This window comes from Haliotis rufescens, unplaced genomic scaffold (genome assembly GCF_023055435.1).
Source record: "Haliotis rufescens isolate VD_foot unplaced genomic scaffold, xgHalRufe1.0.p SCAF_20, whole genome shotgun sequence".
Taxonomy (NCBI): domain Eukaryota; kingdom Metazoa; phylum Mollusca; class Gastropoda; order Lepetellida; family Haliotidae; genus Haliotis; species Haliotis rufescens.
The window spans coordinates 21,681,175-21,697,179 of NW_025963891.1; the positions used below are offsets into that span (position 1 = coordinate 21,681,175).

Below are 16,005 nucleotides of genomic sequence, written 5' to 3' on the forward strand. Positions count from 1 at the left end.
TACCATTGTGCTAATGGCTAATGTTTAAACCAGAACCTGGTCTGTGATGGAGACGATGACTATTTATTTGGTGTTTTAGGGAGTTACCATCGTACTAATGGCCAATGTTTAAACCAGAACCTGGTCTGTGATGGAGACGATGACTATTTATTTATTTTGTGTTTTAGGGAGCTACCATTGTACTAATGGCCAATGTATAAACCAGAACCTGGTCTGTGATGGAGACGATGACTGTGGAGATGCCTCTGATGAAAGGAACTGTGGTAAGAGCGTAAAGCTTATAAAGCTTCTTTTACGTTTCCGTCCTTTTCGTTTTATGATTCGATCTGGTAATGACAGGATCATATAACTTACAATTCTATAGTGCATATGCTTCTCTTGACAACATTCAACCCAAATCTACACTAAAATAACATGTGCGAAAACTCAAAACCGATCATAAAACTGCTGAAACAAAATGTTTTACATCAAACAGTGAGGTTTGAAACCTGTTAAAAGAAACACAAATACTAGTAATAGATTCGTGTCAGTTTCTAAGAACCTTGTAAGAAAAGTACACTTAGTCTACAGGAATATGTATCAAAGGGGCTACTAAAATAGCACTATAACAACAAAAGTTGGGGGGAAATTATACAAAACTAAAAATAAAGTTTGCCAAAACATAAGGAGAGATTTGAACAGGTGTTCCTTCGTGTCATGTCCTCCTATGCACATTATTTGCAATTTAGAGTTATCTACCCTTGGTCACCCTCAAACTCCCCAGCGCGTGACACCTTCGTTGCACGGACTTACGACCCCTCTTAGTGTTGTGCTGTCATTCCCGTGTACCGTTGTCGTCTGCTTGGTATAGCCAGTTGAGAAATATTCAACTAATTTATGTTTTACATACATGTCTTTGAGAGGAACAAATGTTACAACTTTCTGAGATGAAAATTGCATGGTAATTTATATTTTTGTGTGGTTCTAATGGCAAATATTCTGTCAGTGTGGTGTCTGGCTTGTGGTCACTAAAATAGGGTCCAGTAGGCTAGAAAATTAGGGTACGCAACTCTTGCCATTTTATCCAATAGCGAATGTAATTCAAATAACTGAAAACTAGTTAATCATTTAAAAAAATTAGCGCAAAGTGCTTGATGTTGGCTTCTGGCTTGTGCATCTACACTCGCTGTAACAGTATCGATATATTCGTAATTTGAATATTTGTAGATATGGAAAATAGATCAGGAACTCTAGCCTAGCAAGTCTTTGAAAGGCATTTAGAAGTGATACACATAAGGAAGAGAATTTATAGATGTCAGCTTCTTTATTATGAGGAACAGAACGTTTCAGAGTACATGTATAATATGCTTACTCCTTCATCAGGTGAAAATGATGAAGGAGTACTCCTTAAAATAAAGAAGTTGACATCTATTAATTCTCTTCCTCCAGCCTAGCAGTTTGATTTGTTTTGCAGAGTGTCCATTGATTTAGAAAATCGCTAGTGTCACTAGATCTACCTTTGTTATTTTCCTGGATGTCTGAAAAAATTCCAGTGACAAGAATTCTTTTCTTGAAACAGCAAATGTGTGCTAACGCGCCAAAAGTATAATTTTTATATTCAAACTGGTTCTGTTTGTACATTATTATCTTTCGTATGTATCTTTTCTCAGTGTACCATTGTATGAGGTGATATATGACATCATGTGTTCTCATGTAACCATCTGTCTCTTCCAGCTAGTCGATGCAAGTACTACTTAAACCAAGCTGCAGGCTCAATCAGCTCCAACAACTACCCAAGCAACTACCCAGATGCTAGGAACTGTCAGTGGGTGATCCACGTCCCGCTTGGACAGAATGTTTACCTCAAAGTATGTGGGAAATATTTGAATACATAAATTTACCAATTCATCTAACTTGTCATCTGACATCTAGTATATTCTGTTGTAGACAGGTTTGTGCAGAGAGCCTTTTGGCAATTCTATAGCCACAACAGATATCATGATTGTATTATCATCCATTATATTAGAGTCTATTGTGTAGCGGGGTAGGAAAGTGGTTGATGGGGTCATTGTCGGCACAGGTATTGTGACATGAATGTACTCAATGGAAGGTATTTTTACAATTGGCAACTTTGATTCCCAAATATGCTACACCCTGTGTGGATAATGACTCCAACAGCAGTACAATGTGTGTACCATTTCTTGGGGTGGTCTGCTATATAATGACTGATATATTGATCAAATTTGTATAAAACAATACATCTCTCTGTGTAGTTAAGTACTTGATAGCCACGACCCCTCAACTCGATTTGCTAGTAGCTTGTTAACTTCATTTTTAGTATTATTTCATAAAAAGCTTCACAAATATATGATAAAATTGAAAAAAATAAACCTGTGCACTTGATATTGTGTTTGCCTCTCTGTAACAGTTCACCAACTTCTCCACGGAGATGGGGGCTGATATAGTGCAAGTGTTGGTTGGAGGACAGACTGAGACCCAGGGGCAGCTTGTGGCCTCCCTGTCCGGGGATAGGCAGGCCAGTCTTCCTGAGTTCACCAGCTTCAACAACTTCATCATTGTCAAATTCACCTCCGACAGCAGCAGCAATGCACTTGGCTTCAGAGCTGAATTCAGTGGAAGTAAGTTTTATCTGCACCACTTGCTTTAGTGTATTATCTGGGTTGATTTGTGTTAGTTCTGACTCATTAACAATATCAGCTGAAGAAAGTATAGTTTTGACCTGAACTATTACAAAGTCGCAAGGCGTAATTGTCCAAAATGTCTACTTATTAGTTGCCAGGTGTTAAAACATGGTAAGTAAAGAGGAAATCACCAGAGATAAATAAAATTTATTTGGTTATATATGGTGTCCAGGAAACAAGAGTTGACTGTTTGTACCTGTTAATTTCATTGTTGCTCAAATAAGGGTATCAGTTGTCCACAGGTAGCAGCATGTGTATGTTTTTGTCTTCAGGGAGTGCCAATCTTCAGCCATTCCAGAATCTCCAGGCGATAGATGCTCCGAAGTTCCTCAATGCCCCAAACTACCCGTCCATGTACTTTGGAAATAAGGACTACACCTGGATCATCAACACACTGATGCAGACACAGATCATCACTCTCAATGTAAGTGTTGAGTAATTGACATACTGATAAAGACACAGACCATCACACTCAACGTAAGTGTTGAGTAATTGACTTGCTGATAAAGACACAGACCATCACACTCAACGTAAGTGTTGAGTAATTGACATGCTGATAAAGACACAGACCATCACACTCAACGTTAGTGTTGAGTAATTGACACACTGATGCAGACACAGACCATCACACTCAACGTAAGTGCTGAATAATTGACACAAATGAAGATCATTGTGCCAATTATTGACCTTATGCCAGTGTTTTATTTTGACACTGATTCAGACCATGCATCACTCTCACAGTAAGTGTTGTGTATTGACAAACTGATTTAGACCATGCATCACTTTCACAGTAAGAGCTGTAATTTGACCGCTTGTCACAAGTGTATTCCACATTTAAACGATGGCAAGCTATGTTTAAGGCTGGGAGAACAAGCCTTGATGATGACCCTAGGTCTGGACGTCCCTCAACTTCCATCAATGAAGATTCAATGAAGGAGATAGATGGGTTACCATTGCTGAACTTGAGGAAGGTCTTAGCCATGGATCTATTATTATTCGTGAACATTTACAGATAAATAAAACATCTTCTCTTTGAGTGCCAAAGTTTTTAAATTCTGATCTTAAGGAAAAAAAGAACTGACATTGCCAGAGAAAAGTTAGAGCTAATTGAGGTGGATTTCGTCAAGTTCAAAAAGAGATTAGTAACAAGTGATGAAACATGGTTCTACCACTATGATCCAAAGTCAAAACATCAATCCATGGAATGGCACCATTCCACTTCTCCAGCACCAGAGAAATTCAAGTCTTCAAGATCAGTAAAGAAAGTTAAGGACACTGTATTCTGGGATGCAAAGGGTGTGATCCTTGTGGATTACTTAGAAAGCCAAAAGACCATGACCGGTACCTACTAAGCTGATTTGCATCATCACCTGAGATATTCTATCAAAGAAAAGTGACGAGGAATACTGACTACTTGAGTTCTACTATTTCATGACAATGCCTCTTCTCACACCTTTCGACTTGCAAAGGCTGCTGTGCGACAATGTCGGTTCGAAGAGCTTAATTCCTCCACCCTCCATACTCACCAGTTCTGGCACCTGGAAAGCGCTATGATGACAACGATGACCTCAAAGCTGCCTTGAAGAGGTTTTTCAGGGTGGCTTCTGAAAACTTCTTCCTGACTGGAATTGATAAGCTTCACTATCGATAAGAGAAGTGTTTTGAAAAGCAGGGAGATTATGTAGAATTATGTAGGCTTAGAACCTTTTGACCAGCCTTCAGTAACTGACACACTGATGCAGATTGTCACTCTCATTGGAAATGTATTTCTAAACCCTTTCTGGAATGGCAGTTTTTAGCTCCTTTTCTGGAAATTGACCATATTCTGTGACTTGAGTCTAGAATCATTCCACGTAAGAATCAAAGAGTTGTTTATGACAAGCTACATAATGCACAACCTTGGCATAACTCTGACAAGCATTTCTTCATAAGTCATGTGATTTGAACACTGAGTTTCAATCAGATATCTTTATCCGGATTCTTTGGTGGTGAATGCAGTGCTGTCAGCAATGTTCTTGTCCCAGTTGTAAATTGGAGATATCAGTGTAGATCATCTTTATATTGTTCTTTTTCAGATCATGGAGGTAGACTTGAAGGGCATGGACAAGATCATGATCCGAAATGGTGACTCTGTGAAGGCTAACCTGCTGTACATGTTCACAGCTGACACAGACGTGGGTGACGTCCCATTCATCTTCTCCACTGGCAACAGCATGTACATCACCATGCAGACACGTGGCTACCAAGTCGGGAAAGGATTTAGATTCACATATAGACAAGGTGTGTTCAGATTCACATACAGACAAGGGGGGGTTCAGATTCACATACAGACAAGGTGTGTTCAGATTTACAGACAGACAAGGTGTGATCAGATTCACATTCACATATAGACAAGGTGTGTTCAGATTTACAGACAGACAAGGGGGGTTCAGATTCACATACAGACAAGGAGGGTTCAGATTCACATTCAGACAAGGTGTGTTTACATTAAGTACAGACAAGGTGTGTTCAGATTTACAGACAGACAAGGGGGGTTCAGATTCAGATACAGACAAGGAGGGTTCAGATTCACATTCAGACAAGGTGTGTTCAGATTTACATACAGACAAGGTGTGTTCACATTCACATACAGACAAGGTGTGTTCAGCTTCACATACAGACAAGGAGGGTTCAGATTCACATATAGACCAGGTGTGTTCAGATTTACATACAGACAAGGGGGGTTCAGATTCACATACAGACAAGGTGTGTTCACATTCACATATAGACAAGGTGTGTTCAGATTCACATACAGACAAGGGAGGGTTCAGATTCACATTCACATATAGACAAGGTGTGTTCAGATTTACAGACAGACAAGGGGGGTTCAGATTCACATACAGACAAGGAGGGTTCAGATTCACATTCAGACAAGGTGTGTTCACATTCACATACAGACAAGGTGTGTTCACATTCACATATAGAAAGGTGTGTTCAGATTCACATACAGACAAGGGAGGGTTCAGATTCACATTCACATATAGACAAGGTGTGTTCAGATTCACATATAGACAAGGTGGGTTCAGATTCACATATAGACAAGGTGTGTTCAGATTCACATACAGACAAGAGGGGTTCAGATTTACAGACAGACAAGGAGGGTTTAGATTCACATACAGACAAGGTGGGTTCAGATTCACATACAGGCAAGGTGTGATCAGATTTACATACAGACAAGGAGGGTTCAAATTCACATACAGGCAAGGGAGGGTTCAGGTTCACATACAGACAAGGTGGGTTCAGATTCACATACAGACAAGGAGGGTTCAGATTCACATACAGAGAAGGTGTGTTCAGATTCACATACAGACAAGGTGTGTTCAGATTCACATACAGACAAGGAGGGTTCAGATTCACATACATTCAAGGAGGGTTCAGATTCACATACAGACAAGGGGGGTTCAGATTCACATACAGACAAGGAGGGTTCAGATTCACATACAGACATGGTGTGTTCAGATTCACATACAGACAAGGGGGGGTCAGATTCACATACAGACAAGGAGGGTTCAGATTCACATACAGACAAGGAGGGTTCAGATTCACATACAGACAAGGTGTGATCAGATTTACAGACAGACAAGGAGGGTTCACATTCACATACAGACAAGGAGGGTTCAGATTCACATACAGACAAGGTGTGTTCAGATTCACATACAGACAAGGTGTGTTCAGATTTACAGACAGACAAGGAGGGTTCAGATTTACAGACAGACAAGGGGGGTTCAGATTCACATACAGACAAGGAGGGTTCAGATTCACATACAGACAAGGTGTGATCAGATTTACAGGCAGACAAGGTGTGTTCAGATTTACAGACAGACAAGGAGGGTTCAGATTCACATACAGACAAGGAGGGTTCAGATTCACATACAGACAAGGTGGGTTTAGATTCACATACAGACAAGGTGGGTTTCAGATGCACATTCATACGCGTACAAAGGTGGGTTCAGAATCCCTTTGTTACTCCTTTGAGAAAGTGTTCTAAGTTTTTGATTCAATGACACAAGACATATCAAATGTCATCTGATATCTCAATGCGTCCTAACAATCATGAATGCTTTTCAGGATGTGACATGCTGCTGACATCCATGAAAGGCAGACTCTTCTCACCCGGCTATGCCCTTGATGGTAACACTGCCATGAACTACTCCAATGACATCTCATGTAACTTCAGAGTGGACGTGCCTGGCAAACCCAATATCACACTAATCAACAGAGGATTCAAGACACAGACAAGTGAAGATGTAGTGACTGTAAGATTTGTTTTGTGCAATATCCTGAATTGAAGAAGTCCTCAAAACCTAGTGCTTTATACAGTTACCCAACCATGATGATGAATACCTGCACCTATTTATTTGTCCTGCTTGGGAAGTAATGTCACAATTTCCATCTCTTTTATATAACTTCACAAAGTCTCCCAAACATGAGTGTTGTTGGACAGTTTGACTATTTCAAGTGTCATTTAGAAAAATGCATCTCTTCAGCAAATGTGTTCAGGATACATCTATTCTCATATCATGCATATGAATTGAGAGTGGATGTAAATAATTTAAGTTGCAAGTATTGGGGATGCAAGAAAGTATGTTTGTTTGAATCATTAAAACAAACTAAAATTATAGATTACATGCTACATACAACAGACATTTCTGTTCTTGTAAGAATTACACTGTCAGCCCAGAGTGGAAATGGTTGATTTTCTTTCTAATTTTGAAAATGTCAAATTCTTGTAAATCATGTTCATGCCTTGGTCCCTGAATATTTATACAAAGAGTCTGAAAGACTAAAAGATAGGTAAATTCCTGGTGATGTATATGATAATAGCATTAATATATGATACACTAAGTAATCAGAGATGTCTTTTAGATAGGAAATGATGTCATTGTCTTTATTACTCTTAACCAATAAATTTCATACAGAATGTTTCTTTCACATTGTGAGTGTAATTAGATCCTCCGTCATTAAATGTTGCCTCATGTGTGTATTTGGTATTGAGGTGCTGTGGTATGTTACCGGTATTCACAATTAAGAATGAAAAGCAAGGGGTTCATGTGAGTAATCTGATGTTAAAAGGTACAGGTTTGGTGGTCCCTAGATTCCAATACAATAGGGGCACACCACAAGGACCCCAGGACCCACCTTTATTTTGAATGCAGGTTACCAAGTTGCCCTGTTTTTGTTGTACAGGTCCACTATGGAGGTGCTAGCCCAGATGTTCTCTCTGGGGACACCGTTGTGCAAAGCAGATCAAACAATGGAGAATTCAATGTCACCTTCAAAACCAATGCCATAATAAGAGAGATGGGATTTCTGTTTGAATATTCAATAGGTGAGAAACAGAACATTTGGTTATTTTCACCCAAATCTTGTAAAACAGGAAACTGTGCATTGTCTGTGCATCCTAATTAATGTCATACCCCTGGGTATATATACTCTCAACACTTTCCTGTTTATCCATAACAGTTCATCAGTTTTATACACTATCTACAGGAGTAGATATGATTTGATGAAGTTTTGTTTTTTGATGAAGTTTTTTATCTGAATTAATATAAGACATTCATTAAACACCATTCACATGTATTAGTATTGATCTATATATTGACACATAATCCTTGTTTACAAAGTTATTTTTTCACAACTTGTTACAAACATGAGATTTTTATTCCAGACTGCCCCAACCCTAACTTCAATGAAAACACAGTTTTGACGCCATCAAACGCAAACTGGCAGTTTATGTCCGAGTTTGTGGTGACGTGCAAGGATGGTTACAGGTTTGCCTCACAAGAGGACCAGGACAAAAGCAAGGCTCCTGCCTTTGAAAGCTTCTCCGTTGCAAGAATGAAATGCATGTATGGAGGAAAGTGGGACCGTGATACCACTCCAAGCTGTCAGCGTAAGTATAGTTGACTGAGTAACAAGAGGTATTGCAAACTATACTAGACTATCGGAATTCAATCCATTTTGTAAAACAGACTTACATCAGACTTCTTTAAGTGGCATTTAGAAGTTTGTGTGATGAAGTAAGAAAAGCTCTATGGATGAACAACTTTTTTATTACAATTAGTGCAACGTTTCAGTGTAGATCCTAACACCTTTATCAAGCCAGCATCACTTGCTTGATAAAGGTGTTAGGATCTACACCGAAACGTCGCACTAATTGTAATAAAGACGTTGTTCATCCATAGAACTTGTCTTACTGCAGACTTACATCAGAGCTTTTTTCTCACTATGAAAGAACTTTTGGGTTTTCTTGAATTTTGTGGACATAATATGTGACTCAACAGAATTATGTCAGGTTGAATATGACTTTTGTCAGACAGACATTTTCTATGTTGTTATTTCAGCCAAGTACTGTGGTTCTGCACCTCTCGTGAATAATGCTTACGTCAACTCCTCAACTGGCCAGAGCAGCAGCGTTGGTGGGAGTGTCACCTACTCCTGTTATCCTGGGTTCACTCTCTCAAACTCTGCTACCATCAGCTGTCGCAATGATGGCACCTGGGGGCCGACCCCCACCTGCACAAGTGAGTCACCAGCAGACAATGTAACATGGGTACATGTGTGTGAGTGAGTGAGTTGGGTCATTTTGTTATGATATGGTGTGTCAGCTGAACGTGAGACGTAAGCAAGCATGCAGGTATGCTGATAACAGATATGGTGCTAAAACACCATGGATCATAACCATAATGAATATGGGATTCACACCTGTCTTCATAAGATAAAGTTTAATGCCCCTTTTATTTTCCTTTCTAAGAATACACAGTAAGCTCAAACTTACAACTGCTCTTTTAATATCAGAATAAGTCATTTTGTAGGAGTGGAAAGTTTTGATTTAGACATTAAGACATCAAAAGTGACATTGAAGTCTTCAGTTGTTTGTTTGTTGACAACACCCTGGGCAATATGCCAGCTAATATCATGGCAGTCTGAATATGATTGAGTCTGGACCAGACAATCCAGTGACTGACATGAGCTTCAATCTATGAAATTAAGATACAATGACTTTTATCAACCATTTTGCTCCTTACAACAAGCATAGTCGCCTTTTACAACAAGCATGGGTTGCTGAAGACCTATTCTGACCCGAATCAGTAGAATGATTGAGTATTTCTGAGTTGCTTATACAGTCATCCTACATTTTGTGTCTTCCTACAGTTGCCTCATGCAGTCCTTTATCTACAACCTTGAACTTCGGAACTGTCACAAAGGTTGAAGGAGACGGCACTGAGTTTGGATCCATCGTGAACTTTACCTGCAATGCAGGCTACCAGATATCAGGAGAGCCCATCCTCTTCTGTACCTCAAGCAGTACTTGGACTGCTAATGTCCCTTCCTGTATACGTAAGTACAACATGTATTGCAATCATACTCTTCTGTACCTCTGCTTCTGTCCTTCCTGTATACGTAAGTACAACATGTATTGCAGTCATACTCTTCTGTACCTCTAGCAGTACTTGGACTGCTTCTGTTCCTTCCTGTATACGTAAGTACAACATGTATTGCAGTCATACTCTTCTGTACCTCCAGCAGTACTTGGACTGCTTCTGAATCTCCCTGTAAATGTATATATAACATTTGTTGTACTGCAATCAACCTCTCAATACAAGATGGAAATATGTTTATGTCATCAACATTTGTAAATTGATAGTTTACAGAAATAGAGTATATTTTCATTATTCCAATGCAGTAACATTCTGTTAGATTTATATATTTAGTTATTTAATATTATTTCCTTATGAAAGTGTAGGTAATCAAAACTTATCTCACTTTTGACTTTTTGTTAATGTTCACATGCAATAGAACATTTTGGATCTCGGATTCTGGTAACTTGATATACTGTTGATGGTGTAATTTGATGGGCCCCAGCAGAATCCCTATGGTCACAAAGTTCAAATATCAGCACTCAGAACAACAGATAATATGTTACTCTTACAGTGGTTTGAATTCCCATGATTTCCAAGATCACGACTTTTACTGTGTGGAAAATGGAAAATAATCCATTGAATGTTGATTTAATTGGATTGATTATCATAGTTTTAGTACATCCTTTTCTTAGAGTGCCTTATACTACACTACAGTAAACATATATCGTTTGGGACAATATAACTCTTGCATATCTTATTAAATTATTCAATTCACATGTAAATATAATTCAACAAGGCAACACTGTTGAGTCCATGTTTGTGAAACAGTGAGTGAAATATTCCATGGGGAAACCATGTAACATTATTGAGCAAATTTGAACTGATCCTCATCTGTTTCAAAGAAATATTGATGAGGAGTTTATGCCTTGTAGTCATTGTCTATGTGTTTATGTCCTGTGTTTTGTTCTGCAGCACTGAATTGTCCAATACCCCGCATCCCTCATGGAAGGTTGACCAGCACACAGGAGGCCTTCTTTGGAGTCCTCCGCCAAGTCACTTGTGACAGCGGCTACAGGCTCAACACCTCCAGCAGCCAGGTCACATGTGGTGCTGACCAAATGTTTACAAACCTGGATACCATGGCGTGTGAAGGTGAGTGAATGTGTTACTGAGAAGAGGGCAAGTGAGTACAGATTTATGCCACTTATTTAACTGAGTCTCTTCTCATGATAAACTTATACCATCCAGGAGAACTAACTTTAGTGTTTCCTGAATGTACTATCCATTAAGTTACCCACTAGGAGCCATGTGAATGCAGTTATTTGTGAAATTGGTAATGGCAACTTGTACAATCAAATTGAATGGCAATCAGCTTTACAATAGTTTGACCTTTGTCCCATGTTATCCAAATAGATACTAATACCATAACTAGTCTGTTAATGCTAGTTAATCATTTCAATTTGTTTGTTTGTTGCTTAACACATCAGTCAGCAATATTCCAACTATATGGCAGGCTGTAAATAGACGAACCTGTGATTGATATTATGAACAACAACCCATGCCTTCAGTGTACAATGACATGCAATCAACAAGAAGCTGAGGTTACAGAGGAGCAACTCTAACATGGAATCCCTGGAGCAGAATATTTTTTATGTTTTCAAGTTGTATGGCATATTTGGGACATTCTTTTACTTAATGTGATTCTGAAGGCCCTGGTTGTAACAAATGATAATGTGCTGTAGACGTATCTTATCTTCTAATCACAGATATTTAATTGACTGAAAAGGCTTGACTTATTTTCTTCTGAAAATCTTTCTTGATTCTTCTTCATCCTGAAATATCATGAACTGATTTCTTGTGTTAAGTGTGTATCAGCCAATAATAAGTAATCTTTATCATATTCATCAAGTCGTCAATATTGCAGTCTTGAAAGTATGGTGATATGTGAGGTATATTCACCCAAACTCTCATGTTTTCAGATATCGATGAGTGTCCTGGACCATGTGCCCAGGACTGCATGAATACAGATGGTTCTTACAAGTGTTCCTGTCGGCCCGGCTACACTCTCAATGCTAATGGACGCTCCTGTGATGGTAAGTGTAGAAGTTGGTGATTTTTATCAACCTGATACACATGATAATGATAGTTTTCAAGATAATGTCCTTATAAAATATGAAGACTTTCAAATTTCAATCTTTAAAGTCTGGAAAGGTTGTGCCAATAGCTAGTGTTGTGATTTGACAGAGATCAAGGGGGCAATATGTTATTTACAGAATGTCTCAAAACACTGGCCCTGTTGGCTAATACCGAGTAGTAGTTTCTACTCGTCTCAGGCCAATGTGCGAGAGTTAATTTCCATTCCTGATGTGCGACATGTTGTAAAATGATTACACTGGATTTGATGACTATGATGATGACAGTGACAAAAGAAGCAATAATTGTCCTGATGACAAGTACAAGAAGAGTGAGCATGAAGACAATAACAGTGATCATAATCTACATGATGACAACATCAATGATTATTATGACATTACAGTGATAGTGATCTTCATGAGAATAATAACAGTGATAATGGTATTATAATGACAATAACAGTGAACATAATTTTCGTGATGGCAATATCAACAATATAAATATTTATTGTGACATCACAGCGATAGTGATCTTGGCTTCATGATGACAGTGACAGTAGAAATGATATTAATGATGACAGTAACAGTGATAATCATATTGATATTAACGGAGATAATCATCTTTATGATGATATTAACGGAGATAATCATCCTTATGCTGATATTGACGGAGATAATCATCCTCTTGATATTAATGGATATAATCATCCTTATGCTGATATTGACGGATATAATCATCCTTATGATGATATTAACGGAGATAATCATCCTTATGCTGATATTGACGGATATAATCATCCTTATGCTGATATTAATGGAGATAATCATCCTTATGATGATATTAATGGAGATAATCATCCTTATGATGATATTGACGGAGATAATCATCTTTATGATGATATTAATGGAGATAATCATCCTTATGCTGATATTAACGGAAATAATCATCCTTATGCTGATATTAATGGAGATAATCATCCTTATGATGATATTAATGGAGATAATCATCCTTATGATGATATTGACGGAGATAATCATCTTTATGATGATATTAATGGAGATAATCATCCTTATGCTGATATTAACGGAAATAATCATCCTTATGCTGATATTAATGGAGATAATCATCCTTATGGCATTAACAGAGATAATCATCCGTATAATATTAACAGAGATAATCATCCTTATGATGATATTAATGGAGATAATCATCCTTATGATGATATTAATGGAGATAATCATCCTTATGATGATATTAACGGAGATAATCATCTTTATGATGATATTAATGGAGATAATCATCCTTATGATGATATTAATGGAGATAATCATCCTAATGATGATATTAATGCAGATTATCATCCTTATGGCATTAACAGAGATAATCATCCGTATAATATTAACAGAGATAATCATCCTTATGATGATTTTAACAGAGATAATCATCCTTATGATGATATTAACAGAGATAATCATCATTATGATGATATTAACGGAGATAATCATCCTTATGATGATATTAACGGAGATAATCATCCTTACGATGATATTAAAGGAGATAATCATCTTTATGATGATATTAATGGAGATAATCATCCTTATGATGATATTAATGGAGATAATCATCTTAATGATGATATTAACGGAGATAATCATCCTTATGATGATATTAATGGAGATAATCATCTTTATGATGACCATGATGTGAGGAGTGACAACAAATATGATGAAGACAACAGTGGTTATTGCTGATTATTATGATCTGTTCCAGATGTTAATGAATGTAACGCTGACAATGGTGGTTGTAGCCAAGTATGTGTGAATGACGTGGGAAGCTACAAGTGTCAGTGTAACTCAGGCTATCAACTCTTCTCCATGGATGGCCAGCTCAACTACACCCTCGCCAACAATGAGGATGGCACCATGGCAGGCGACATTTACAGATTCAACCATACATGTGTCCGTAAGTAGAACCATTGCAATCAATTTCATATTTGTATGTGACCAAGGAATAAAGCATAATGATTTATGTTTAGTCATTATTGAAATATTTACTGTTATTGTGTTTCTTTTGTCTAAAGTCCATATCGATGTTGGAAGTCTTGGTTTTGATTGTTAAAATATTTCTCATTTTGAGTCTGCAAACTGTTTTGTAATGTCATTCCTTCAGTAGCATCTTAAGTGACAGTAACATAAAGTGAACTAGTGACTTTTAGCAATGTTGCATGTGAAAGAGAAATGAATATGAAGAAATGAAGAATATGCCCACCCTATTGTACTCATGTGGAAATCAAACCTGGCCCACAAGGCTACCCACGTGACATGTGACACATGCTCTGACCTATATTTACCAGGTATCCAATGCATGGACCCCCCACCACTGGACAATGGCTACATCCTGAACAGCCGCAAGTACTACCGATTTGAAGATAGAATCATCATGTCCTGTAACATTGGGTTCAACTTGATTGGTCAGTCCCTTCGTATCTGCCAAGCTAATGGACGATGGAATGGGACAGCACCCACCTGTAGTCGTAAGTTTAAAACTAGCCAACAGTCATGCCATGACATGTTCAAAACTGCCAGTTTGAATCTTTCATAACTTCTTTCTGCTTGCATTGAATTATAGTGAGTGAGTGAGTGGGTATGGTTTTACGTCGCTTTTAGCAATATTCCAGCAATATCACGGCGGGGGACACCAGAAATGGGCTTCACACATTTTACCCATGTCAGGAATCTAACCCAGGTCTTTGGCGTGACAAGCGAATGCTTTAACCACTAGGCTACCCGACCACCCTGCATTGAATTATAAAGTAATGCAATTACTATATAATGACAATAATTAGTGGAATAAAGTAAACTGTTTTATTTCATTTGACAAAAGATGAAAAGTATCAGTGATCTGTTCTGTTGCCTTGATCTAAAGTTTCATGTGCTACTGTCCTCTCTGCGCCCGGATGGAGATGCCTGTTTAGAATTGGTCCCCTGCAACCTATGCTTGTAAAGAGGCGACTGGGTGATCAGACTTGATGAATTGGTTGCATTTCATTGTACCCCAACTGTGTGGGATGTTGCTGATTAATTAGATATCTGGCTTTTCCGGTCGAGACTTGAAAATTTGTTTATAGGGTGCCGTGATATAGCTGAAATATTGCTGACCCTGGCATTAAAAAACAAACAATAATACAGCATTCCTCCGTGTTGTATTTGACACTTTCTACAGTGTGATATTATTACTAAAATTGTTTCAATATCACCTTCAGCTGCCATATGTCCTCCTGTGAGTATCCCGGGCAACCTGAAGACCACTCCTAGTGTGACTCCATCTGGGAGTGTAGACTACCTGGGCAATGTCAATATTTCTTGTAATGTGCCTGGCCGAGTATCTTTCCTTAAACAACGTCAGTGTCTGTTGGACCCCGACACTAAACAGTACAAGCTGTTCGGTGCACAGTTAGAGTGTGGAGGTGAGTGACACATTGGGATAGATTCAAATATATTAAAGAGGGACTATGCTCTACTATCTGCTACTATACTTATCATTGTAATATTATTGTGCCTTGACTGAAACTGAGATCTTGTTATTATATACTCAAGGTAGTGAATAAATGCTGATTGATCTACATAAAACTTGAATAAGCAGACCGACAAATTGGTTTTAAATGACTGAAAATGACCTTATCCAGGACACCTTCCAAGTGTCCACGAAGGCCAAGTAACTGTTTTAATATCAGTACCTACATTTGTCTAATCCAACACATATACATTATCCTCAATAAGCCTTTAATG

At 38.2% G+C, this 16,005-nt stretch overlaps 1 protein-coding gene across 6 annotated transcripts in view; it reads left to right on the forward strand.

The window, feature by feature from the left end:
* Positions 1-16,005, forward strand: part of LOC124140301 — a 98,267-nt gene that overhangs the window by 25,529 nt on the left and 56,733 nt on the right. For 5 of the 6 annotated variants that reach the window (XM_048400964.1, XM_048400963.1, XM_048400968.1 and 2 more), the window contains 15 exons: positions 168-263; positions 1,714-1,847; positions 2,408-2,618; positions 2,954-3,105; positions 4,757-4,961; positions 6,789-6,976; positions 7,908-8,049; positions 8,389-8,613; positions 9,065-9,244; positions 9,876-10,061; positions 11,057-11,236; positions 12,064-12,177; positions 13,988-14,179; positions 14,571-14,750; positions 15,480-15,683. In XM_048400964.1, the coding sequence (XP_048256921.1) occupies positions 168-263; positions 1,714-1,847; positions 2,408-2,618; positions 2,954-3,105; positions 4,757-4,961; positions 6,789-6,976; positions 7,908-8,049; positions 8,389-8,613; positions 9,065-9,244; positions 9,876-10,061; positions 11,057-11,236; positions 12,064-12,177; positions 13,988-14,179; positions 14,571-14,750; positions 15,480-15,683 (2,589 nt within the window). Of the gene's footprint in view, positions 1-167; positions 264-1,713; positions 1,848-2,407; positions 2,619-2,953; positions 3,106-4,756; positions 4,962-5,715; positions 5,737-6,788; positions 6,977-7,907; positions 8,050-8,388; positions 8,614-9,064; positions 9,245-9,875; positions 10,062-11,056; positions 11,237-12,063; positions 12,178-13,987; positions 14,180-14,570; positions 14,751-15,479; positions 15,684-16,005 lie in introns of those variants that run through there. The other variant, XM_048400969.1, reaches the window with a different exon arrangement.